The 25,821-nt window shown below is 39.5% G+C and overlaps 3 protein-coding genes across 8 annotated transcripts; 2 read left to right on the forward strand and 1 right to left on the reverse strand.

Annotated features, from left to right (window-relative positions):
- Positions 1-7,396: 7,396 nt before the first annotated feature.
- LOC122034501 (putative disease resistance protein RGA3) lies at positions 7,397-13,394 on the reverse strand. 6 transcript variants are annotated; one of them, XM_042593782.1, is made up of 6 exons: positions 13,148-13,394; positions 13,029-13,052; positions 12,735-12,903; positions 8,477-12,546; positions 7,807-7,859; positions 7,397-7,738 (listed from the first exon to the last, which is right to left on the reverse strand). In XM_042593782.1, the coding sequence occupies exons 4-5, from the start codon at positions 12,038-12,040 to the stop codon at positions 7,848-7,850; spliced, it is 3,576 nt and encodes a 1,191-aa protein (XP_042449716.1). In that variant the 5' UTR covers positions 12,041-12,546; positions 12,735-12,903; positions 13,029-13,052; positions 13,148-13,394; the 3' UTR covers positions 7,397-7,738; positions 7,807-7,847. The 6 variants fall into 6 exon arrangements, with proteins under 6 accessions (XP_042449716.1, XP_042449717.1, XP_042449718.1 ...); XM_042593783.1 differs by lacking the exon at positions 13,029-13,052 and having other exon boundaries at positions 12,735-12,851; XM_042593784.1 differs by lacking the exon at positions 13,029-13,052 and having other exon boundaries at positions 8,477-12,640; positions 12,735-12,851.
- Positions 13,395-22,289: 8,895 nt separating this feature from the next.
- LOC122035342 (GTP cyclohydrolase 1-like) lies at positions 22,290-23,626 on the forward strand (the record flags this gene model as incomplete). The annotated part of the gene is made up of 2 exons (XM_042594751.1): positions 22,290-22,509; positions 23,074-23,626. Coding segments are annotated over 2 exons (762 nt in total), but the record flags the coding sequence as incomplete, so codon positions are not given.
- A 132-nt stretch (positions 23,627-23,758) lies between these two features.
- LOC122033425 (vesicle-associated membrane protein 727-like) lies at positions 23,759-25,631 on the forward strand. The gene is made up of 4 exons (XM_042592443.1): positions 23,759-23,891; positions 24,682-24,922; positions 24,997-25,192; positions 25,388-25,631. Exons 2-4 carry the CDS (start codon positions 24,733-24,735, stop codon positions 25,533-25,535), a joined length of 534 nt encoding a protein of 177 aa, XP_042448377.1. The 5' UTR covers positions 23,759-23,891; positions 24,682-24,732; the 3' UTR covers positions 25,536-25,631.
- The last annotated feature ends 190 nt before the right edge of the window (positions 25,632-25,821 follow it).

A 25,821-nucleotide genomic window follows, 5' to 3' on the forward strand; every position in this document is an offset into this window, starting at 1 on the left:
GGTACAGCTGGAGATGGTTTGCACTCCATGGTCGATCTAGCGGCCATCCATCCTCATCTTCCAGGTAGTATGCACCCGATCAGAGCTTCTGACCACTCTGAAGGGCCCCGCCTAGGGAGCTGTCATCTTACTCACATCGCCGACCAGCTTCACCTTCTTCTATATTAGGTCGCCGACCTGGAATGCTCTGGGAATTACATGTCTGTTGTAATTCTACTTCATTCTTTACCGGTACGCCATCAGCCGGACGACTGCTTTAGCTCGTGCTTCGTCAACTAGGTCCAACTCCAGCTGTCTCTGTTCGGCGTTGTCCCCATTGTAGTTCTGGATTCGATCGGGCTCGACTTCGATCTCAACTGGGACGACTGCTTCGCCCCCATATACCAAGTGGAATGATGTTACCCCCGTTCCCTCCTTTGGGGTTGTGCGAATGACTCATAGCATGTCGGGCAACTTGTCCACCCAACTTCCTCCCATGTGATCGAGCCGAACCCGAAGCATTCACAGGATTTCCCGATTGGCTACTTCGGCTTGACCATTGCTCTGAGGGTACGCCGCGGAATTGAAGTGTTGTTCGATGCCGTATCCCTTGCACCATTCTCCGAGCTGCTGACCGACGAACTACCGCCCATTACCCGAAATGAGCCGACGAGGAATGCCAAACCGACAGATTATATGTTGCCAGATGAATTTCTTGACCATCTGCTCGGTTATCTTGGCCAGTGGTTCGGCTTCGACCCACTTGGAGAAATAGTCAACCGCCACCAGTAAAAACCTCCGCTGCCCGGTCGCCATAGGGAAAGGTCCCACTATATCCATACCCCACTGGTCGAACGGGCAGGACACAGTAGACGCCTTCATCTTCTCCGTTGGCCTATGGGAGAAGCTGTGGAACTTCTGACAGGAAAGGCAGGCAGCGACAGTCCGAGCGGCGTCTTCCTGTAGGGTTGGCCAGAAGTATCCGGCTAGCAGGATCTTCCTAGCCAACGATCGCCCGCCCGGATGACCTCCGTAAGATCCTTGATGTACTTCCTGGAGAATATATTCTGTGTCTTCCGAGCTGACACACTTCAGCAGCGGGCGGGAGAACGCCTTCTTGTAAAGCTGGTCCCCAATGAGCATGAACCGGTCGGCTCTCCTCCTCAGTAGTTGGGCTTCCTCCCGATCGGACGGCGTGGCCTCCGAACGCAAAAATTCTATTATGGTTGTTCTCCAATCGCTCGGGAATGTCAGGCCTTCCATCCGGTCGATGTGCGCCACCAAGGACACCTGCTCAATTGGCTGTTGGATGACGATCGGCGATATTGAGCTAGCGAGCTTGGCTAATTCATTCGCTGACTGGTTCTCGGCTCGGGTGATCTTTTGTATGACAACTTTGATGAAGTTATTTCTGAGCTTTTCAAAGGCCTCCGCGTAGAGTCGGAGCCGTGCGCTGTTTATCTCGAAGGACCCTGAGAGTTGCTGAGCGGCCAATTGGGAGTCAGAGTACAGTATCACCCGGTGGGCTCCCACATGCCGAGCGGCCTGTAGGCCGGCTATAAGGGCCTCATATTCCGCCTCGTTATTTGTTGCCCGGTAATCCAACCGGACGGACAGAGACATCCGTTCTTCTTGAGGAGAGAGCAGCAAGATGTCGATCCCACTCCCGAGCCGAGTGGACGACCCGTCCACAAATACCTTCCATAAAGCTTCGGGTTCAGGATTTTGTACCTCTGTTATGAAATCCGTCAAGGACTGTGCCTTGATCACCGAGCGGGGTTGATACTGGATGTCGAATTCACTGAGCTCCGTTGTCCACTTAATGAGCCACCCGGACGCCTCAGGATTTAGGAGTACTCTTCCCAGCGGGTTGTTTGTCATAACGATGATAGTATGCACCAAGAAATAAGGACGGAGCCTCCGTGCGGCCAGGACTAGGGCGAACGCGAGCTTCTCGAGACCAGTATAGCGGGACTCAGCATCTTTTAAGATGTGGCTCAAGAAATACACAGGCTGCTCTTCTCCGCCTCCCCTCACTAGCGCCGAGCCGACAGCATGCTCGGTTGATGACAGGTATATACGGAGCGGCTCGTCTACATTCGGTTTAGCCAGTACGGGCAATGAATTCAGATAGGTTTTCAGCTCCTCGAACGCCCGGTCGCACTCCTGATCCCATTGGAATTTGGTTGCTCGGCTCAAGATCTTGAAAAATGGCAAGCTCCGGTTGGCTGTCTTAGAGATGAATCTCGACAATGCCGTTATCCAGCCGGTGAGGCATTGCACTTCCCTCATATTCCTGGGAGGCGGCATGTCTTGCAGTGCTTTCACCTTGCTAGGGTTCGCCTCTATGCCCCGCTTGGTCACGATATATCTCAAGAAGCGCCCGCCTTTTGCTCCGAACAGACAATTTTGGGGGTTCAGCTTGACTCCATACCTCCTCAGTATTCGGAAGGTCTCCTCTATGTCTATACAAAGATCCGCTGCTCGGAGTGACTTGATTAGTATATCATCCATGTAGACTTCCAGGTTGCGCCGATCTGCTCCCGGAACACTTTGTTCATTAGCCGCTAGTATGTGGCTCCGGCGTTTTTTTGTCTGAACGACATCACGTTGTAACAGTAAGTGTCGTCCGAGTAACGAAGCTCACTTTGTCTTGATCTTCCCAGGCGAGTGGCACTTGGTGGTAGCCCTAATATGCATCCAACAGTAGAGTCTACCAGTTGGTCGATCCGGGGTAGAGAGTAAAAATCCTTCGGGCATGCCTTATTTAGATCCCGGAAATCAATGCAGACTCTCCATTTGTTGCCTGACTTGGAGACCAGCACCATATTGGCGAGCCAGCTCGGGAATTGCACCTCCCGTATGTGGCCGACCTCCAGAAGTTTCTTAACTTCAGCTCGGATGATGACATTCTGTTCGGCGTTGAAGTCCCTCTTCCTCTGCTTCACCAGTCGAGCGTCCGGTCGAACGTGGAGTTCGTGCTACGCTACACTCGGCGAGACCCCTGGCAGCTCGTGGGTCGACCAGGCGAAGACGTCGCAGTTTTGCTGGAGACATCTGATCAGCTTCTCCTTCTGGCTTGGCTCCAGGTCGGATGCGATGAACGTAGTGGCATCCGGTCGGACAGGGTGGATCTTTACTTCCTCTTATTCTTCGTAAACTAAAGAAGGTGGCTTTTCGGTTATAGCATTTACCTCGACGCGTGGTGCTTTCCGGGCGGCCTTGGCTTCGGATCGGACCATCTCTACATAACAGCGCCGGGCTGCTAGCTGATCACCTCGGACTTCTCCCGCCTGATCTTCCACGGGGAATTTTACCTTTTGGCAAAAGGTGGAGACGACCGCTCGGAACTCGTTGAGAGCCGGTCGCCCCAAGATCACATTGTACGCGGAGGGAGCGTCGACTACAATGAAGTTAGTAGTCCGCGTTCTTCTGAGCGGCTCCTCTCCCAGCGAGATAGCCAGTCGAACCTGTCCGACCGACAAAAATTCATTACCGGTGAACCCGTAGAGGGGGGTTGTCATCGGCAGCAACTCGGCTCGGTCGATTTGCAATTGGTCGAATGCCTTCCGGAAGATTATGTTGACCGAGCTGCCTGTATCAATAAAGATGCAGTGAATAGTGTAGTTAGCTATTACAGCTTGGATGATGAGGGCGTCATCATGTGGGACTTCGACTCCCTCGAGGTCCCTAGGCCCAAAGCTGATCTTGGGCCCGTTCGCCCGCTCCTGACTGTAGCCCACCGTATGGATCGTAAGCTGCCTTGCATGCGCCTTCCTTGCCCTGTTGGAGTCACCTCCGGTCGGCCCTCCGGCGATGATGTTGATTTCACCCCTCGACGCATTGCCTCTATTCTCCTCCTCCCGAGCGGATGGTCGGGGTCGTTCATGCGATGCCATAGACGGCGCCAATTTGATCATGTCCGAGCACTGAATCGATGGACGCTAGGGACGTGGCGCTCTCCGCTATCCTCTGATGGTGGTGTAGACCTCCGGCGAACCTGCAAAGAAGTCGAGCCGGGAGGGGTTTCCTGGCGACGACCCTCCGGCGCTCAAGTCAGGCAGTGAAGAAGAAGAAGAGAAAAGTAACGCTACTGTGGCTACAGTGATCAGAATCGCATACCTCCGTCGAAGTCTGGGGGTCCTTATATAGGACCCCGGGGAGGTGCGGGAACGCTTCTCGATGTGTGCATGCTTCCCCAAACATACCTCGGTAGGGTTGTGTCAGAAAAGCATGGCTGACGGTATTCCGCAATCGTCCGAGCATATCCCTGACGTGACGGTGGAAACTTCCACCGTACGATACTCTGTCCGCTCCGGCCACCGACCATGCTGTTTGTCAGCGGCAGGTGTCTCGAGGATGATGTTACCAGCTGCCCCTTTTGTCCGTTTGCGCCTCTTGCCTGTTCCCGGGTCGAGCGGACCGGCCGCTCGGCGCTCATGGCCTCCGGGAATGCGCATACCTCAGACCGGGCGAGGAAGCCCTGCTCATGTGCTCGGATGGGATTGCGCCTTATTATCCTGTGGCTCGGCCAAGCGGCCGGTCCGCTCGGCCCAGAGACTCTTTCACCTTGAGCATCGGAAACCCGACCCCTGGTCAGACTGTCTTTCGTCCGGCCGGGGAGACCCCTGGTCGGATGTTCGGTCGACCGGATGCTCGGTCGGCATGACCTTTGTCCGCTCGGCACGACCTTGGGGTTGACCCTCTTGACCATTGACCTCCCGCCAACGAGGGTCCCCCGTCCTTACTACCGGATCAATCGCGATATGAATCGTAGGATCGTATGACCTTGCAATTTGGATCGTATGATCGTACGATCTCGATTGTACGATTGTATGATCCTATGGTTTGGATAATACAATTGTACGCTCCTACAATCCAAAAGTACCAATACGATCCAGAAGCATTTGGAATCAATTTTTTAATAGAGTGAGAGTAGGATTGATACGATCGGTATGTTCCAACTATTCCACACATTGAGAGATCATAACTTTTGACTTGAGTTGAATCATAGAGCTCATAATATGTTAAATTAAAGTTCTTTTAGAGATTTATATTTGTTATCCGATAAAATCTATAACAACCAAGTTTTAGAGTCCAAAAACGACATTTAAAACCTTTTCAAAGGCTCATACTTTTTATTTGAGATTATTTTCATCTTTTGTAGAGTTAAGGTTTCATCTTTTACTATGTTAAAGTTTTAAGACTATTTAAAACATTTGTTTAGTTGATGTCTGATAATTTTGATTATCAAGATTTTTTTTGTTCCTTTCCCTAAAATTATAAGTTTTAGATGTCTATTTTCTTATATTATGCTGAATTGATGAGTCTTTAAAAGATTGTTTTAGATATTCATGTTTAAATAATGAAATCAATAGTTTTCAATACGTCAGTTGGCCTTTAAATTGGACCAACTTTAAACTGGATATTCCTATCCATCCAATTCGATCTGATTCTAACCGATCTAACCCTACTGTTCATATTGATCTGATCTTGACCCCAAATCGATTCTACATACCACAATCGTACAAACCATGGGTGTGACAAAGTACCAACAACTTTGGCCACCAAAACTTTCACTAGGGCAACATAAACAATCTTGAACTTGCTGGTGTCTAAGATCCCATCCTTCATATTTAAGCCAAGATATCGTAAAATGGAAAGCATAGCAACATTTGTTTTCCCAGCGCCAGTAGATGTAGAAGTATATTTTCAGGTGTAAAGAGAGTAGCTTCATACACCTTACTTTGAGCTCTATTTAGTTGGTTCATCCTTTCAAACGTGTGTTGTGCCCAACGGGGTAAGTATGATAATGACTATTTATACTACTCAATTTTTGGTATACTATAATTTGATAATTAACAAAGGACGCATATCCTTTCAATTTTACCCATATTTTTCTCTCTCATGTGCATACTTCTCTTCACTCTAATCTTTTCTTTCTTCTTTTCTTTTCTTTTTCCTCTCTCGTGTATGCATGCATGCATAATTATTATTGTATGGGTCTAGTGGTCAGTGCATGAAGTATTGTCATAATGAGGTCAGGGTTCGAATCTCGACAAAGCCGAGATAAATACCTCCCTTATGTGCTAGTCACTATTCCAAAGACTAATAGCCGCCCGTGATTTACCTCCTCCGTGTTGGCCCTGGGACGGGTTAGCGGGGCACTGGAGGCGAGCGTATTCGCCTTTGCCATAATAACTATTGTTGTACCATCCTCTCGGGTGGTACAGTGATTGAGGTATGGAGTGTTGTCACATAAGATCTTTGGATCGAAACTTGGTGCGTCCGAGCATGCCTTCCCCCATATCTTAGTCACCTGTACTAATGGCTAGTAGTCATCCATGATTTACCTCCTCTGTGTTGGCTTAGGGACGGGTTGGTGGAGGTACTGGGGGCGAGCGATCGCCTTTTGCCACATAACTATTGTGGTACTGATTTTTAAAAATCAACACTACGGTTTAATTTCATATTAGGTCCAACATGAGCCTGATATGAAATCATATCAAACCCATGTTTGGATTTAATGCCGATTTTTTCAATAGCATTTTAACACATCCGGAGAATCCTAAATAAGTAATGGAGAGCATCGTTAGACTTCTTGAAGCCACAAAAATCATAAGGCCTGAAATGTGTCCAATCAGACCAATTTAAGTCCATCAATGGATTTCAATCGAAATTCACTGATGTACCTATAGACTAGTCCGATTTGACTCATTTCAGGTCCTGTGGATTTCTGAAATTTTAAGGAGTCCAACAATGCCCTCCATTCCTTATTTCGACTTCTCCGGAGGTGTTAAAATGCTATTGAAAAAATTGACATTAAATCCCAACTTGGGCATGATACAAGACAAAAAAAAATGCAAAAAAATCGATAGAAATTGTTACTGCAGTTGAATAGCTCGTGAACGTGGATAAAGTACAAGCAATCAAATAAAAGCATATACATGTATCATTTCAATAATCATCACAAGTTGAATGTTAATTTAAAAGTTTGTAAGATAAATCCTTATAGATTTGTTCGAATTAGTACTAAGATAAATCAACAGAGTGATTAAGTTTATCAACAAGAGAGGAGGAGAAAACTTGAATAAGATGCAGATGCACTTCATATATATAGTCTCTGTTCATATATTTAACCAGAAGCTACATTATTAGCTTGTAGGTTCAGAGATAAGAGTGGAAGAAAGTTTGATCCTAATTCTTAGCAGCAATATCTGCTCACTATTGAATATGAATATGAATCTGATAGAGACAATCAAGAAAGATTAGTAATTGAATGATTTGGCTTAATCAGCATGAAAAGATGTATATTACTTCTGGGATTGATGGCATTTTCAGGACTATATGTCACTCTGCAAATATTTCAAGAGTTCCAAAATGCACAAGAAAATTAATTTACCATGAAAACAAATAATAAAAAGTTCGAAATAGAAAAATGTTCAACCACTCAAGATGAATGTTCAACCACACAATTGTTCAACAAAAATTATAACAGCTCCTAAGGTCAAATATTGGAAATTCTTATAGATTAGCTCCAATTACTACTTAGACAAACAAATTGGAGTTATTAAGTTTCTCAACATGAGGAGAGGGAAGAAAGCTTGAGGAAGCTGTAGATGCGCTTAAGATACATAGTCTTTGTTCATATATTTCATCACAAACTACAATGCTTGTAGGCTCGGTGACATGAGTGGAAGAAAAGTTCGACCGTCTTCTAGTTCATGGCAGCCATATTTGCTCACTATTGAATTTTGATCTGATATAGTCAAGAAAGATTAGCAATTGAATGTTTTTGCTTAATCAGTATGAGAAGATATATATTACCTCTAGGAATGATGGTGCATATGGTGTTGTTCTGTTCAAGACTATAAGACTTTCTGCAAACATTTCAAGAGTTCGAAAATGGACAAGAAGATTAATTTGCCATTAAAACAAATAATATAAAGCTGAAATAGATAAATATACTTGGACAGTTTTGAAGCAGTGGTATTCAAATTGTTCACACATGCCCTTAATTTCCCAAGAACATCATGAAATTTCAGTAATTCTTTTGCAACTTCAACAGAAGCATCAATCTCTTTGGAACTCAATTGTGTTTTAAAAGTGTCGAACGAAAACAACACCCAAGGTGAGTTTATTTTCAAAATGAATGAAAACAAAAACTTAAAACACAAAGCGATTGGATCCAAATTGATAGCTTGCCCTTTGGATAAATGGTCAGGTCCTGTAGTTGGTATTATATATATATATGATCATGTGGAACTCCAAAGCTTGCTACCGACACAGTTGCAATTAACTCGAGCTTGAGGTGATACGTGTAGAACACAAAATAAGCAACATAAATAAAGATTATTAAATAGCTCAGAAAAATGGAGACGAGCAATTTGAGAAAAATTAGTCTATGGCGTGGTAAGTGTTAATGAGGTAATTAAATAAGCAAACACAAAATGCAGTATGAACAAAGTGGTGATATTCCTTGTTAGTATTAACGCACCTTGGCCTTGTCCTCTTTGACCGCTGTAATATAAATGTCAGGGATGTGCTTGATGTTAGGCCAGTCCAGGCCGATGTTCTTTTGGCAACGCTTCTCAAGTTTTGCACTGCATCCATTAATCACCAGAAGCTCCAGTGAGGCATGCATCCTGGGTAGTGACTTGAGTTCTGGAGCAGAATTTATACCAAGAACCTTGAGCGATGAAAAACTCTCTAAAATTGTTGGTAAAGATTGCAGATGAGTCATCTGTTGCAATATTAAAATTTTCAGAGACTCCCGACATTGCGACAACCACTCCTCTATCTCAGAAGGAAAACAAGTGATTTCCTTTTTGATATAAAGGGTCTTTAGCTTTTCTGGGATCGGCAAAATGGGTAGATAGAAGATGTTGTCAATCTGAATTTCTTCAAGTGAAAGTAATGTTCCCTTCTTTATCTTTGTTGCACTTTGTTCTGTTGTTGCTGCAGGATTTTGTACAGTGGACAATGTTGTAGCGATTAATTTGGGGCAGTTGAAAATAGACAATTGTATGAGGGAGATAAGTGCCGTCAATGACTCCAATTTACATAATTCTTCACAATCAGAAATCCACAATGTCTGCAATGCTGTCAAATTATGCAGATACTCTATGTTGGGAAGAGACACCAAATGATTGCAATTTGATATATCCAATCTTTTGAGGGAGGTAAGCCCTTGAAGGCAGCAACCCAACGACTCTTGTGAAATCTTAGACGTTGAAAATCTTAGGAATTCAAGTGAGGATGGAAGGATGCTAGCAGCTTTATCACTCGCGGATCTTGTCTTCTCTTTTAAAAGTTGCTGTGACTCAACCTCAGCAGTGAGGAATTTTGGACAATTATACATATGTAGCTGTTCAAGAGATTTTATAATATATAAGCCTCCAGGCGAAGTCAAGTCTTCACAATCACAAATATACAAACTTCGAAGTGTAGTGAGATGTTCCAACTCATTTGTTAATGGAAGTGATGTCATGCCCTGTAAACAACTTAATGACAATTTAGTGAGCGAAGTAAGACCTCGTAGATAACTTGCCAAATCTTCGTGTTTGTTAAGAATTTTAAGTTTGAGTTTTTTCAGTGCCGGCGGAAGGAAATTACCATCCTCTTCACCAATTGATCCAATATCTACAATCTCAGAGTAGTCATCCATTTCAAGGGACTCGAGGGACATCAGCTGCTGAAATCCTCCAAATGTCGTAGAACCATTAGAACACTTGTAGAACCGTGGAAGAACTTCTAACCCCAACTTTTTCATGCAAAGATTCTCTATAGACAACGGAAGGTCCGGAATTTTTTTTAGTTTGGTACAGTTTCCAATTTCAAACCTTTTGAGACGAGGGAACCATTGATAGTCATCCGCACCATTCCATTCCTCCAAGAGGGGAAGATCCCAAAACTCAAGTTCCTCTAAAACCGAAAATTGTCTGTCCATCGGATCTGAGGAGCGACAACCCAAACTTCTTATAGCTTTCATGTCACTCAATTTTATAAACTTAAGGCAGGACAACTTCCATAGAGGGGGCAGCTCTTCCAAATTTGTACAATTATATAATTCAAGAGATTCAAGCCGAGAAAGAGATTTAGTATTCATCCACGATGCAGGCCTACCACCTTTATACTCTCTAATGATGAGTTTTCTAATTGTGGGAGGGGGGTGTAGAGCCGCCAGAACCTTCTGTTGATCATGGCCAAGATTACTACTTGCTTCATCCAAGTCTGGCTTATACCAATTCAGTTCCAAGCTTGTGAGATAACTTTTACTGACCAAGTTGACGTTATTGGTCTCTTCAAGACTGTGCACATTGGAAAGTTTTGCAATAGATAATTGGCGGAGATTATCCATATTCATCAACTCATCAATTCTATATCCGGGTTTTGTGCCCACAGTGAAACATAATTCTTGGAGGCATGTTAACTTTCCTACTTCAGCCATTGAGAAAAGTGCATTCTCCGGTACTTCGTATAGATGTCTTAAGTTTCTCAACTTGCTTGTGTCTTTTGCCAGAATGCCACGGTATCCAGTTAGAACTTGTAAGAAGTAGAACTTAGAGATTGATACTGATAGTGGTAGAGCTGTAATTTCAAGAAATCGTAGTTTTACAAAGTCACTGATGCTTTTCAAACACTTATAAGGCTGAATAATCAATACTCGAATTCTTCTCGGTGATTTACATGCATCTCGAATAAAATCATCCAATTTTTGAGAATCTCCATAATATTGTTCTATCCGAAGAGTTCGCAAGTTCTTGAATTTGCACACCATGTTAGCTAGATCACCGAGTTGAGCATCTATACTGGTAATAGATATAGATATATGTCGGATGGCATTATAATCACAAATGTAACTGGGAGTGTCATGCACAATTCGACAACATTCATAGCGCGAGACATGGCGAGAAAGACCATTCAACATATCATGCATGGTGTAATAGATGACTTCTAAATCATAAGGTGCAATGCCCTTCCGAAATGCACTCCAATTGTTTGTATGAACATCAAAGAAAGATTTGTTGCACAGCATATCAAAACAATAGTTAGCTATGTCCTCATTTGAACCCTCCTTTAATCCATCTGAGTACATTAAGCCTGCTGCGATCCGCATACACATTAGCTTTTGCTTATTGAATTTGTAATCTTGAGGAAATATGCTGCAATAAGAAAAACACTGCTTCAAGCGTGGTGAAAGCATCTTATAACTTAGTGTTAGAGCCGGAATGAATTCGCAGTTGTTTAAATCTTGTGGCATTTTCCATAATTCACTTCTCGAAATGCTTGTCCAGTGATCTGCTTCCAGTTTATTATTCAATGCTCCTCCAATTGACTTTGCAAGAAGAGGTACGCCATGCAATTTCTCCACTATTTCTTCACCAATTTTTTTAAGCAGTGGGAATTCATTTGGGTCTTGATCAACAAATGCATGCTCGTAGAGCAGTGAACGACATTCATCCTTTGGTAAGCCCTGCAATGTCATTGGCTTCATTGTGCCCCCTTTGATTACCTTTGAGACCATCTTCGCGACTGATTCCAATCTAGTTGTTAATAGTATCCAGCTACCTTTTTGGCCATGTAGCAATGGAATACATAGTTTCTCCCACTCTATATGATTTTTGTCATCCCAAGCATCATCTAGGACAAGTAGAAATCTTTTGGAATGTAATTTCTCCTTGAGCTTAACTGGTATCAGTTCCAATGGCTCAGATTCGGATAGGCCAGTTAAATACTCCAGAATTTTCTTCATTAGATTTGATGCATTGAGATCAGGTAAGGAGTCACATACCCAGATTTTGATGTCGAAGTGTTCCTTCTTCTCGTTTTCAAAATGATCAAAGACTTGTTGAGCAAGCGCAGTCTTCCCCATACCACCCATGACTACCAAAGGAAGGCAATGCACATTTTGACTGGTCTGAATTTCAGATTCTTCTCCCAGCAAATACTGAATGATTTTCCCTTTTTCCTCCTCACGTCCTTTGAATGATAATCCAGGCAAAGAAGAGGTGATCCTACTCTGATTAGACAATGTTAGACTCTCCTGCTCCTGCTGCATTTGTCCAGTGCCGACGCCACTTGTTGGCGTCACCAATGCCCGAAATGTCTCGACATCTGAAGCAGAGGTTTTCAAATTCTCCACGCATGTCCTTAATCTCTCAAGAACATCATCATCACTTTTCAGAAATCATTTTGCAGCTCTAAAATAAGGGTCAATAATTGTAGAAAGCCTACTTTTGTCACCATCAGATTTCTTCTCCAGTTCACGATATTCCAACTCATCCAGCACTTCCTCAGCCTCGTCGATGTCATCCCTCAACTGCCACAACCACTTGATTAAAGCTGGATTATGAGATTCATACATAGTTAATTTATCTTCAGCATAGCCAACAACTGCTTGGATCCGAGGAAGTAAGCGTTTGAGATTTTGCAATTCTTCTTGCAAGTTAGCTTTCCAGTAGTACTGATCTTGCACATACGTACTGACTTTATCAATTAATTTATCGATGACTTTCGCACGAGCACCATCCAATATTGGCGAGACTACGTCCATAGCTGCTGTTACTGATCAACGATTTTAGATAAATTAGATGACAGTATTCATAATCATCTTTTGTCTATTAAAAAACACAAAGTAGCTGGGATCTCACAAACAAGTCTGTAATAGCAACAAAAGAGCAACAAAGAGGAATATATCATCACATATGTTTTGCCAAAGAATAATAAATCAAGAAGAAAGATGGTTTAATTACCTTGTTGAAGCTGAACAGAGCTGGAATGCTATCCTGATAGATGTGATATCCTGATAGATGTGAAGAACCAAGAAGACCAGTTAATCTGTCTTTGCAGTTGTTGAATGAATGCTAGATCTGTGTTCCAACATGGACGTCAAGATCACTAATTTTTACTCTTGGAGTTTTCCTATGATTGAAGTTGAACAGAGCTTAATGGTAAGTATTCATAATAATCTTTCGTCTATTAAAAAGCACATAGTAGCTGGGATCTCACAAACAAATATGTAATAGAAACAAAAGCATATAGTATACCAGAGATCTCAGAAGCAAATTAATCTGTAATAGAAATCAAAAAAAGAGCAACAAAGAGTAATATATCACATCTGTTTTGCCATAGAATAATAAATCAAGAAGAAAGATGGTTTAATTACCTAGTTGAAGCTGAACAGAGCTGGAATGCTATCCTGATAGATAGATGTAAGCTGAACAGAGCTGGAATGCTATCCTGAGAGATGTGATATCCTGATAGATGTGAAGAACCAAGAAGACCAGTTAATTTGTCTTTGCAGTTGTTGAATGAATGTTAGATCTGTGTTCCAACATGGACGTCAAGATCATTAATTTTTACTCTTGGAGTTTTCCTATGATTGAAGTTGAACAGAGCTGAATGGTATGTCATCGATGGCCCCAGCTTTACAATTATTGTCCTTGCAGAGTTGAAGTTGAACAGAGCTTAATGGTATCCAGCTAGACTTTACACTTATTTTCCTTGGAGTTGAACAGAGTTCAATGGTATCCAGCTAAACCATCGGCCCCAGCTTTAGACTTATTGCCCTTGGAGTTTTCCAATAATTGATGTTGAACAGAGTATTCAGTTAGATTCGCACAGGAGCCATCGAGACTGGTTAATTTTTCTCTCTTCTAGAATAAAATTGGGTCTATGTGCCAATAAGGATCTGGATATCAATTAGGTCACGGCACATGAGTAAAAAACATTAAGTCCCGAGGGCGTCAGATTCTCTGGTCCATAATTTACGGATTAAAAAATGATCTATCATATGGATTGGTCTATTTTGATGGACTCCATCACTTAAATAGATGAGGTCTATCATAATTTATGAATCACAATCAGTGGATCATCCTCTGATCCATAAATTACGGACCAGAGGATCTCGTCTATAGTACACCTTGGGCACATTATTTCGTGACCGAAAGGCCCAAAGTTCGATCCTTGGAGTGTCATTATCTGGAGTTAACTTCCCGACCATGCGCTTTCAGTTATGTACCTGTATTTACTTCCTTCCATATCCATAGAACCAGTTCTACGGGGCCGCTAATATAACGGTTCCACATGAGTAAAAAACATCAAGTTTTTAATAAAAACTTAATTAATGAATTCAATCAACTCTGACATAATTTAAATAGATTTTCTTAAATTCTAATCAAATTATCCTATTATATCTTACTATTTTATTAAAAAGTTCCCCCTTTTACTAACTAACTTTGGTGAAGCCTAAAATAAATTTACGTTAATGTCCTTTTTTCTATTCACATGTACTAAAAATAATTCCAAGGTTTATTAGTAATTTCACATGCGAAACAATCAATGATCTAGAGTTCGAGACTCAGCTACAGCGTATTATTATAAATTTTTCTCATCATTAATTTTCTCTGATTGTTTAAAATAAAAAAAATATAATTCTCTTTAATCCCACATCTTAGAATTGACAACACTATGATCAAAGAAACTTCTATAAATATTTTAGGCTGACGATGTTAAAAAATATATTTTTTTAGTTTTTTTTTTACTAAAATAAGTATAATATTAAATTAAATTAATTTTTTGCATAGGAAAATCCGTTACAATAGTTTATTGTCGGGATTCTCTAGCGTTACCCTTGCACTATTGCATGACGTGTGTACCGATCACTAGTATATTATAAAAAATATCATTAATATTATTATCATTAATTTGATTTAGAATTTATTATTATCGTATAAAAATGTGATTTAACATCATTAATATAATATAACTTATTATTGTCATTAATATTAATATTATTAATTTGATTTAAATTATGCAAAAGAGAATTTTAATAAAATATGAAATTGATTTAGTCTAGATCAATTTGATTTTTTTATCAAATACTAAATTAATTTTTAAAGATTTTTGATAGGATGATATGATTCTATGATTCAATTTTAACTGATCCAATTTCGACCCTAATTGATTCTACGTGATATTATAAATTATGCCCCTAATCACCCATACAATAGCAAATAGAAAGCTAACTAATTGAGGATAAATGAAAGAAAATATTTATAATGTTTTAATTATTATTATTATTTATAATCTAAGTATACATGTCTTACGACCCAACTAAATCTTGGGATGAGTGACTTTTCCCTAGTTCACCTACTGGCTAAAGCTGGTAGTGTGAGTGACTTGGTAGCCTAGTATCTCACATACTCAGCTTTTGACCACGATGAAAAATTTCTTGACAATCCTTAGATTCAAATCCTGATGGCAAAGAGTGACTATGCTCACGTAAATCCTGAGTGCGTGGGTGATTGTTTGGGACTTGCTGCTGTGTCGTGCCTTGGACATGTTTTAATTACTTTAGCACTCTAATATTATCATTGTGATAAGTGTATAATTCATTGAGTTGGCGCAGTTAATGACTATATTAGTAGATACTTTAACAAATCTTAGGGTTAATTTCTAATTAGAAAATATTTTATTAGATGTCTGACATCCCCTGAAGAAAGGCGTTGTGTTATGATAAATATGTCCTCCGTGATTTATATGTCTATGTAATTAGCTGAGAAGCTGACGATACTGAGTGCGATCGTTCGACTAAGTTTGAATAAGCCCTCGTAATTTACCACATTCCAGAATGAGTGCGGTTGTCCTGAACAAACCATTAAGATGACGACTTCACCTTTTGCCATCGGATATTTTTTACTTTACACATATATTTTTAATAAATATTTATTAAATTAAACACTAAATTTGTTTATGAATACAATATTAATTGCTTAGGCTTTTAATATAACGAATAATAGAATAATTAAATTGGTTAAATTGACTAATAGCGGCATTAGTAAATAATAAAATGATTAAAATGTTAATCGTGGTATTTTCTTTCTTAGACCCAGACACATTAAGAGCATCCACAGTTGGAGTGATGTGGCTCCATCGAAGGAGCTCCCTCCCATCGGCTTATCAACGAACAGAGCTGCTTCTTCAACTTTTATTTATTTTTATTTTTTATTATTAAAATGATTTTATTTTATAAGGAAAATAAAAATAAAAATAAGGTAAAATAAAAATGTCGTTGCACGTCCGCTAATTTGTTAGCCATTTTTCATATTAAAAAATTAATTTTTTAATTAAAAAATAATCTATAGATACATCTTTAATTTTTCATTTTTTTTTCATATCATTCTCTTACTCTCCACTTCTTCTTACTTCCTTTCATTCCTTTCATTCTCTATTTATATTTGAGATGAATGAAAATTTCAGTCCTTATTTTATAAATTAGTTGAATTCTTCAAATGGGGAAGAAAATATATCTTCTCAAAATACTCATATTCCGCCAAATGTCTAATATCCTATTTTTTTCTCTCACTCACAATACCTTCCAATTTTTTAAAATATTTCATATGTTTCACAATATCCTCCAAATTTTCCAAATTTTCAAAGTTCTTAAAAATTTTTGATGAATCCAAGTAACATCGTCCCGGCTCCATTTGGTATGTATCTATCCCAAGATTGGTTAGTTATGAGCAATCAATTTCGGATACCTTCTCTGCCTTATGTATTTTCTCCTTCTCAACCATCAGTTATGCTTTCGAATGAATTAATAAGAGCATCTATCATCGACAAAGAATCTCAAACACCATCATCTGTTCCAGCAACTCAGTGGCCACGACACTCATTATAAGAAGAGCGTGAAGTTGAACCAGAGAAAGATGATTCGAAATGAAGATTTTCGTCTCTTGATGAAGGCGTGGTCCTTGCAAAGTCATGGGCAACTATCAACACCAATGCAATCATTAGTAATGACCAGAGGATTAGGCTTTTTTGAAACGTATAGCTGATTACTATAATAAGCATCAGCCTACTGGAACTTTGACGAGAAGCTAGCTATCAGCAGCTAAAATCACATTACTATAAGTTTGCACCGATAATAAATGAATTTTCTGCAACTTATAATAATTTTTATACTCATCGTCAAAATGATTGGGGTAACGAGAATGTGTTGGAGAACACACTGAACATGTGAAAAGCCAACAACAATAACAAGGATTTTAAGTATATGTATGTGTGGAGGGTTCTCAGAGAGTATGAGAAATATATATATGCTCCACAATCAGTTACTCATTACTCTAGCAAGAAGTCAAGGACATCCGAATCAGGAGGGAATACTTCAACATCAAATCCAGATAAGAATGTTGATGTAGATGACTCTGAAGTCCGCATTCGTCCGATAGGGAAAAAGGCGGTGAAGAGGAAGGGCAAATCCAAAGTTAGAGATGGAGACACAATGAAACAAAGCATCGATAAAGAATGATAAAATATTAAAGAATATCAAACAAAAAATGGCTTTGCGGGAAACTAAAATCTTTCATAAGAATTATGAAATTCTTATAAAGGATACTAGTGAGGTAATACCAAGACAACTTCATATACATGAGAAAATGATTGAAAAAATTAAAGAGAGACGTGGTCTGGTATAAATGTGTTTAAATTTATTTTTATATATTATTATAATTTATGTCTTTTATAATAATTTCTATGTACCATCATATTTATATATTTTTTTAATTATTAATATTATTCCATATTAGTAATTAATGAATTTAAATTTTATACAAATTTAATAATATATAAGGTAAAATATGAAGGAGATATAAGAAATATATATACAATAAATAAGTGTAGGACATATGAAGGAGTTGTTAAGAGGTTTTTTAATACTGGAATGATATATGGGGCTTTTACTTTTGATGTGGCGCGTATGTGCCAACGAAGGAGCTCTCTAAGAGTATCCACGATTGTGGATGCCCTAAGAACACTAGGTTTGAGGGAGTGACGGGGTGCTAGAGCATCCAGGTGCTCAGAAGTAGCTTGAAAGATGGACGTAGCATAGAGGTAGGAGCCGCTCCTTGTTTTATTAATTAAAATATTTTTTTAATTTAAATTTTATAATGAGAGGTTTTTTAATTATTGGGGAGACATATGTGGTGTGGTGTGAGAGGTTTTAAGTATACTAGTTATCGCGCAACATGTTGTGTAATGTAATACATAAATATCATATATTAAATTGATAAGAACTGTATTTGATCTTAGTTAAAAGGTCGAAAAAATTATACTTTATAACGTTGTTGGCCCAAGGTATTTATAAAATATTATTTACTCATAGTGTTGCTAATTCTAATATGTGGGACTAAAGAAAATCATGATGATACATAATTCATATATATATATATATATATATATATATATATATATATATATAATTTAAAAGAAATCTTTGAGAGGTGAAATTGGCGGTAGCAACGAAGCCCAAGGGGGCCTTTCATCGCCCACTACCTTTGCCCCCAATGATGAGCAAATTCCTCGGCGTCCCAAAATTGCACCGGTGGGTGTAGTCAAAAAGATCTAAGAGCACATCAAAGCAAACCCGCTCCAGGTCCGAACCCTGCTTCCTCTCTTTCATGAATCTTATTGTTCTAGGAATTTTAGGGTTATATATCACTGTGATCACTCTGATTTTTGGTGATTTTTTGCTTTGTGCTCTTAGTTCTACATTGCGAATTTTATAATTAGTTGATTTCTACTTGATTGATGTGGTGAAGTGATTGAATATGTATAATTTTATTTGTTACAGTTGCAATACATCATGAATGAACTAATGCATCTACAACATGATCTACTTATTATCAATCTCTTAAAGCACAATAGAAAATTGAAACAATAGCTAGCACAAACTGACCTGAATCCGTTGCAAAACTATTGCTTCTTACTTGTCACTGGAGATCCCGCGAATGCAGTGGATGTCTTCCACAGGATTGAGCCGGCGAGCACCACGTTCCTTCTCAATGAGGGAGAAGAAGCAAGAGGAAGAGATCTAGGTTCAACATACCATAATTGAACCAATCTCTTCCTTTATATACCTGGCCCAACCTATGGGGGACTATCCACTATAAAAGCACATCTCTCATTATTAGCCCATCAATTCAATGAACCGGGTTATTGAATCTACACATTAAATTCATATCCATTTAATCCAAACCCTCTTTATATGCATAGAAGCATTAGATCACTTAATTGAGTTTAGTTACTTTAATGACAATTAGTTATATGTGTGTCTTAATCAAGTGTAAGCCCACCCTATGAAGATTTAATTTAGTCCACCCATGTGGACTCACTTAGATTTAGTCCACTCATGTGGACTTAATCTTACAATCTTCCACTTGGGCTATACTTGATTTCTTATACACCACATAGTTGAGCTCAACATGCCAAATTTTATGGGTTAAATACCCTTTAAACAATCCCGCCCATTAAATCAATTAGTATAGGACTAAAGAAGTCATAGCTATTATAATTGTAACGAAACTTAGCAATAATTATAGTATTAATATCATTAATAATATAAATCAAATATAGATGTGTAATATATGAATGATATAAAATGTCATCTACTAGTGCTCATTCTCAATAAGTCTTCTTTATGGTCCAAACTGGGTCAAAATCATATTTACCAAAACCTTATGCTAAACTGCAGTGGCAAATCAATAGAATCTACATCATATTTATAGCAAACAAATGCAAAACTACAACAGTAAATATGATAACCATATGTCAAAGAAAGTCAAAATCATACACACATATAGAAAAACTATAGCATATACAATGAGCCAAAAATATGTGTTCATGAACATAGAGCATCATCACACAAAATACAGATTCCTACATAATGAGTACATCAACAAAAGGAAAACCCCCCATATTCAGCACATGCTAATAAACACCTTGGGTGACAAACCCTTGGTGAATGTATCCACTAATATAGAATATGTCTTTATATGCTCTATCATTATTTGACTATCTGAACTCTTTCTTTAATCGCCAAAACTTTATGTCGATGTGTTTAGACTTCGATGAGCTGCACGTTGTTCTTGGAATACAATTCTATAATATTGTTATCACAGTTAATCCTCAATGGTCTATCAATGCCCCCAATGATTTGTAACCCTGTAATAAGGTTCCGCATCTATATCCTATTGTTGGAAGTTTCATAGTAGGCTATAAACTTTGTATTCATAGTAGAAGCACCTATTAGCATTTGTTTGACACTTTTCCATGATATAGCCCAATCCTCCAACATGAAAACATAACCTGAGGTGGACCTCTTACTATCTAAGCATCCAAGAAAATCGGAGTCTGAGTATCAAATGATCCTTAAATGGCCTGATCTCTGATATATGTGCATGTAATCCTTTGTTCTTTGCAAATACCATAAGACCCTCTTTACAACTTTCCAATGCTCTGGTCTAGAGTTATTTAAATATTTGTCCAACATCCCCATAATGTATGCAAGATCCAGACAAGTACATACCTGAACATACATTAAACTCCCTACTATTGATGTATAGGGAAATTGCTGCATTTCCTTGATCTTAAGTCCATGACATGGACATTGTTGCAAGCTAAGTCTATCACCCTTTGCCACTAGAGTGTCGCTGGGAGCATAATTTAGCATGCTATACTGAATGAGCACCTTTTCTATATAGGCATTTTGTGATAGTCTAAGTGTGTACCTTGAATGATTACGAATAATCTGTATACCTAAGGCAAAAGATATTTCCCCAAGATCCTTCATTTCAAATTCACTGGATAGAAATGACTTAGTTTCTTGCAGCAAACTCTTATTATTGCTTACAAGTAATATATCATCCATGTAGAGAACACGTATGATAAACTTGCTCCCACTGAACTTGATATATAAACATTGATTAACTGGATTCTCCTTAGAACCATATTAAGAAACCACTTGATCAAACTTCCGATACCATTGACAAGATGTCTACTTTAAACCATAAATGAACTTCCTTAGTTTACATACTAGGTGCTTTGAATCATTCAACTCAGAGTTCTATAGTTGCACCATGTATATAGTTTTTTCAATGTTTTCATTGAGAAACGCAAACTTAACGTCCATTTACTGCAGCTTTAGGTCATAATAAGCTATAAGTGCCATGATTATCCTAAGGAAGTCTTTCATTGAGACCGGTGAAAAGGTCACCTTGTAATCGATGTCCTCCTTTTGAGTGAATCCCTTGGCGACTAGGCGTGCCTTATATTTTTCAACATTTCCATATGAATCTCATTTGATTTTAAATATCCATTTACAACTAACAGGTTTCACACCTTCAAATAATTCTACAAGTTCACAAACGTCGTTGTCTGCCATGGACTTCATCTCTTCCTTCATGGCATTGATCCATTTTTCTAGATGAGAGCATTGTTTGAGTTCTTGGAATGATGTGGGATCATCTTCCAACCCAATGTCAAATTCATGCTCTTGGAGATGTACATAATCACAAGACATTGTCGATCTCCTCTCTCTAATGGATCTTCTTGATGACACTTGATCTTGAGAAGGTTGGGAGTTCATTCTCAACCAAAAGAGGGAATACCTCTATTTGAGATGATGTACCTTCACTATAACAAAAACCCTCATAGACATCGGTGGAACAACAACGGTTTTAAACAAAAACCGATGTCTTTGAGTATTTTACACCGATTTTTCCAAAAATCGGTGTCTATGAGCGTAGATTTTCGCTCATAGACATCGGTTTTTTAAGCCGATGTCTATGAGCACCATTTTTCGTTAATAGACATCGATTTTAACAGCGGTTTTTAAAACCCGGTGTCTATGATAAAATAAAATAATTTATTCCCCCCCCCCCCCCCCCAATACTCCAAATCTAAACCTATATCGCGCCGTATACCGTCGCAAAGCCACCACTTTCCTCCTCGCCGCAGGCCGTCCAACCATATCTCTCTCAGCTTCATCTTCCTCTTCCCCTTCTTAGATCGACGCCTCTTCCTCTCCCGATCAGGATTGACTCACGACGCATCTCCTCCACCTCCTCCCTTTGGGTAAGAAGAGGAACCCTTCTTCGTATTTTGAGAAAGGAGAGGTGACGAGTTGGTCTTGTTTTCTAGGGTTTCAGAATAGTAGCGACGGAGGGAGGCAAGATGAAGACGACTAAGAGGAAAGGTGATACTAAGTTCCACCGATCCGATGAAGACATCAAATCGTGTCTTTTATTTCTAAATTCTAAGTTTGCAGTAACTTCACCGCTGCCCTCTTTCCTCTCTCTCCCTCTCCATCAAATTCCAAGTTTTCAATTTCTTTTTTTCGAGGATCTCGACATCTCGTCACGGAGGAGACCAGAAAAGTGGAGCCCAACGCTGGCAGCGGCGGCGGAGGCGAAGGCAGCAGCCGATGAGGAAGAAGGAGAGCAGATTGTGTTGTTCATTGCTGTCAGTGAATAGGGTTTGATTTCTTTATTTGCTCGCTCGCCCGCTCATTGTGCGAGTGGGGGGAGGAGGAGGAGGCGACGGATTCGCTGGCGTCGGAGGCCGAGCGCGCGCTCTCAATCGAGGAGGTAGTCAAGGCGCTGCTGGCGGGCCTCGGGGAGGATCACGAGCTAGAAGGCCTCCGGAGGACGCCGCATCGCATGGTCGAGGCCTTCCGCGGAGGAACCAGAGGTTTGCGATCGTTTTATTGTAAATCTGCTGCTACTCCGTTGGTCCCCCCTCTTTTTTTTTCCATCCTTTTGCATTTCACACGATCTGTCGGTCATCTTCCGTTTCTTTAGTTTAGAAAACATAACCACTCGCTTTAGATATCTGCCATCGCTTTCCCAATATCCTTTATTTGGTGAGTAGATTGCTGTGTAGTTGTTAGCAACCAAAATGCTTTCTTTACAAGGATAAGTAGTTAGTAGTATGCTATGTTGACATCATAAAGACAAAGCTGAGTAGTTTTTCTATTCCGCTTTAGATAAGGAATGTTCTGCTTCTCTCTGCTTGGTAAAGAAATCTTCAGAACTTGTGTTATTTGGATTCACTATCCGAATCAAAAACTTCAATTCATACCCGAGAATAAAATCCATTTTATCAGCATTCTTATCCTACAATTTGCTCTGTTACTTGTGTTACAAATTACTGAATTACTAATGCACAAAAAGATCTGTAAGGAACTGGTGGCTTGTATTGGTGTATGGCATAGTTCAATCAATTTCTTCATTTGAGCCAATCTTTCTGTAATAGGGTACAAACAAAAGGCGAAAGACATTGTGCAGGGTGCCTTGTTTCCAGAAGCTGGACTGAATCCGGGAGTCAGCCATGCAGGAGGGGTTGGTGGGCTAGTGGTTGTTCGCGACATCAACCTGTTTTCCTACTGTGAGTCTTGCTTGCTTCCATTTAGTATCAAGTGCCATGTTGGCTATGTGCCATCCGGAGGGCGTGTCGTCAGCCTGAGTAAGCTGTCGCGAGTTGCAGATGTATTTGCAAGGAGGTTTCAGGATCCTAAAAGACTAGCAAGTGAAGTTTGTACAGCATTGCATAACAGCATTAACCTGGCCGGTGTTGCTGTCTCTCTTCAATGTTGGCACATGAAATTTAGCCATTTGTGTGACACCAATTTTACTCATTCGACCATATCAGATATGCAAAGTTGGGGAACAGTTTTAGCTTCTTCCAGGTCTGGAGTTTTTAAGGAAGGGAAGAACTCTTTGTGGGATGATTTCACTTCTTTTCTGATACTAAGTGGTGCAATCATCGAAGGAGGAGATACAAACCATTCTCAATAGTAGAAAATGAAGTTTGTTGTTCTTTAGAATCATCTCCGCTTCTGTTGGAAGGCAGAAAATTAGCGAGCTGAATCAACGGCAGGTGGTGCGCAAGGAGGAAAGGCTGTTGATATCCGCGGAAATGGCTATTGATAATCCCTCTGCAACAATACAAGTTACTAGACCAAGCCAATCGTCCTTTAGCTCCAGCAGTGAAAATATGACACCTTTGCATGTCTCTGCTGCCAACGTAAATGGGGATGGTTATGACAGTGATGGATCCTATTTTGCTCCTCCGTGAGTTGATACTTCCCCTTATTTTTTCATACAACACGAGAATCAGAACAAAAATTTAATTCTCTTAATTTTTTTATAGTTTTTTCTTAATAATTTCAGATCGGACTCCTTGTGTCATCATACCAGCAGCAAAGAAAACTTAACAACCTTCACGATTCGCTTATTGTTTGAAGTTCTGAATGCTTGTTTACAAATTATGGGTGGGAGTATACCAATCTATAAATTTCCTCACCACATTGATACAAAGATTTTTTTTTCCTCCATCTTCTATGAAGAATAATTTGTCCAAGATGAAACAAGTGGTCCAATTAATTTTTTTTAGCTCTTTTCTCATCTAGATTGACTATTTTTGTTGGTCGTCGTATTCTATTGTTGTTGTGTTTTGTGCTTTATGATTTGTTTGTTTATGATTGTGAACTTGTTTTAATTGATTAAGGGTACAATTGTTATATATACGTATTGATATGAGTAATTCTTAATTTAATATTCTCCTCTATTGTAATATTATTTTAATGGTGATTGTCTAAGCCTTTGGCTAGGTGTTGGGTTGTACTTCCTTGGAATTTTTGCCCTGGAAGACTGTTTTGGGCGATTTTAGCAAAATTATTATTATTAATGTATTTTCTTCGTTCCTATTTCTGCTGTGATGTTGCCATCTTCTGTTGATTTCCGTTGACAGTGCGCAGATCTGTATGCCACGAGTTCTTGAGAATTCACAATTGCTGCTCCCTAATTGTTGGTTTTATTGCTTGTGAAAGTTGAGATCTTGTCTTTTGTTTCTCATCTACAGGTGCGAAGATAGATTTTTTTTGCTGATTAATTGGATAATTTTTCAAGAAACATGAGCCAGCCACCGTTAATTTATAGTTTTGTGGCTAAAGGGAGTGTTGTGCTTGCTGAATACACTCCCTTTTCGAGGAATTTCAGCACTATTACTGTCCAATGCTTACAGAATTTGCCTCAAAATAATAAGAAATTCACCTTCTCATCTGATTGCCGCACATTCAATTTCCTGGTTGACAAAGAATTTGGTACAGTAAATGAAATTTTACTTCTGTACCGTGTTGGATATTTTTTTTCATATACCTGCTTTTCTTTTGTGTAGTGTTCCTCATGGTAGCTGATGAAGCAGCTGGAAGAAGTGTTCCATTTGTGTTTCTAGAACGTGTCAAGGATGATTTCATGCACCGCTATGGACAAAGTATCAGTGTTAACAACTCCCATCCACTCATTGATGAGGAAGATGCTGATATGTTTGGGGACAGATTTAGCACTGCTTACAGTCTTGATAGGGAATTTGGGTATGTACACATTGTTGCACTTAAGCTTCCAGTTTATCAATTTCTTTGCCCTTGGTATAACATGAGATGATCTTCACAGGGTTGATTGGAATTTTCAGTTAAAAACATTTGCAACTAGAAATAGTGGGATTTTACAGTTTGTTAGTTTAGTTGTAGTTGTTTGGTCATACTTTAACATGTGATTGCTTTTTACAGTCCAAGGCTGAAGGAGCATATGGAGTATTGTATAAATCATCCAGAGAAAATGAGCAAACTTTCAAAGCTAATAGCTCATATAACTGAGGTTAAAGGAATAATGGTGGACAATATAGAATACGTATGCTGTTGCTGGCCTCGTTACTAACAACTTAGCAAGTTGTAATAGCACTCTGTAAACATAAGTTTACTGCTTTAAAATGTGGTGGTTTTATGGATTTAATGCTGAGTATTTGAGCTCAATTGTTATTGCTGAGTATTTGATCACATACCTATACATGATTTAATGTTGAGTAATAGTGCTTGTTGTGCTACCTATACAAAATCCTACCTGTAGGATTTGATGACAATGTGAGCTCTTATTTGGATTGGATGAGTACAAGAGGTTTGAGTTCATTCAAAACTGAGTTTTGACATGTTTAGTTTGCCTAAGG

Source organism: Zingiber officinale, chromosome 11B (assembly GCF_018446385.1).
Source record: "Zingiber officinale cultivar Zhangliang chromosome 11B, Zo_v1.1, whole genome shotgun sequence".
Lineage (NCBI taxonomy): Eukaryota > Viridiplantae > Streptophyta > Magnoliopsida > Zingiberales > Zingiberaceae > Zingiber > Zingiber officinale.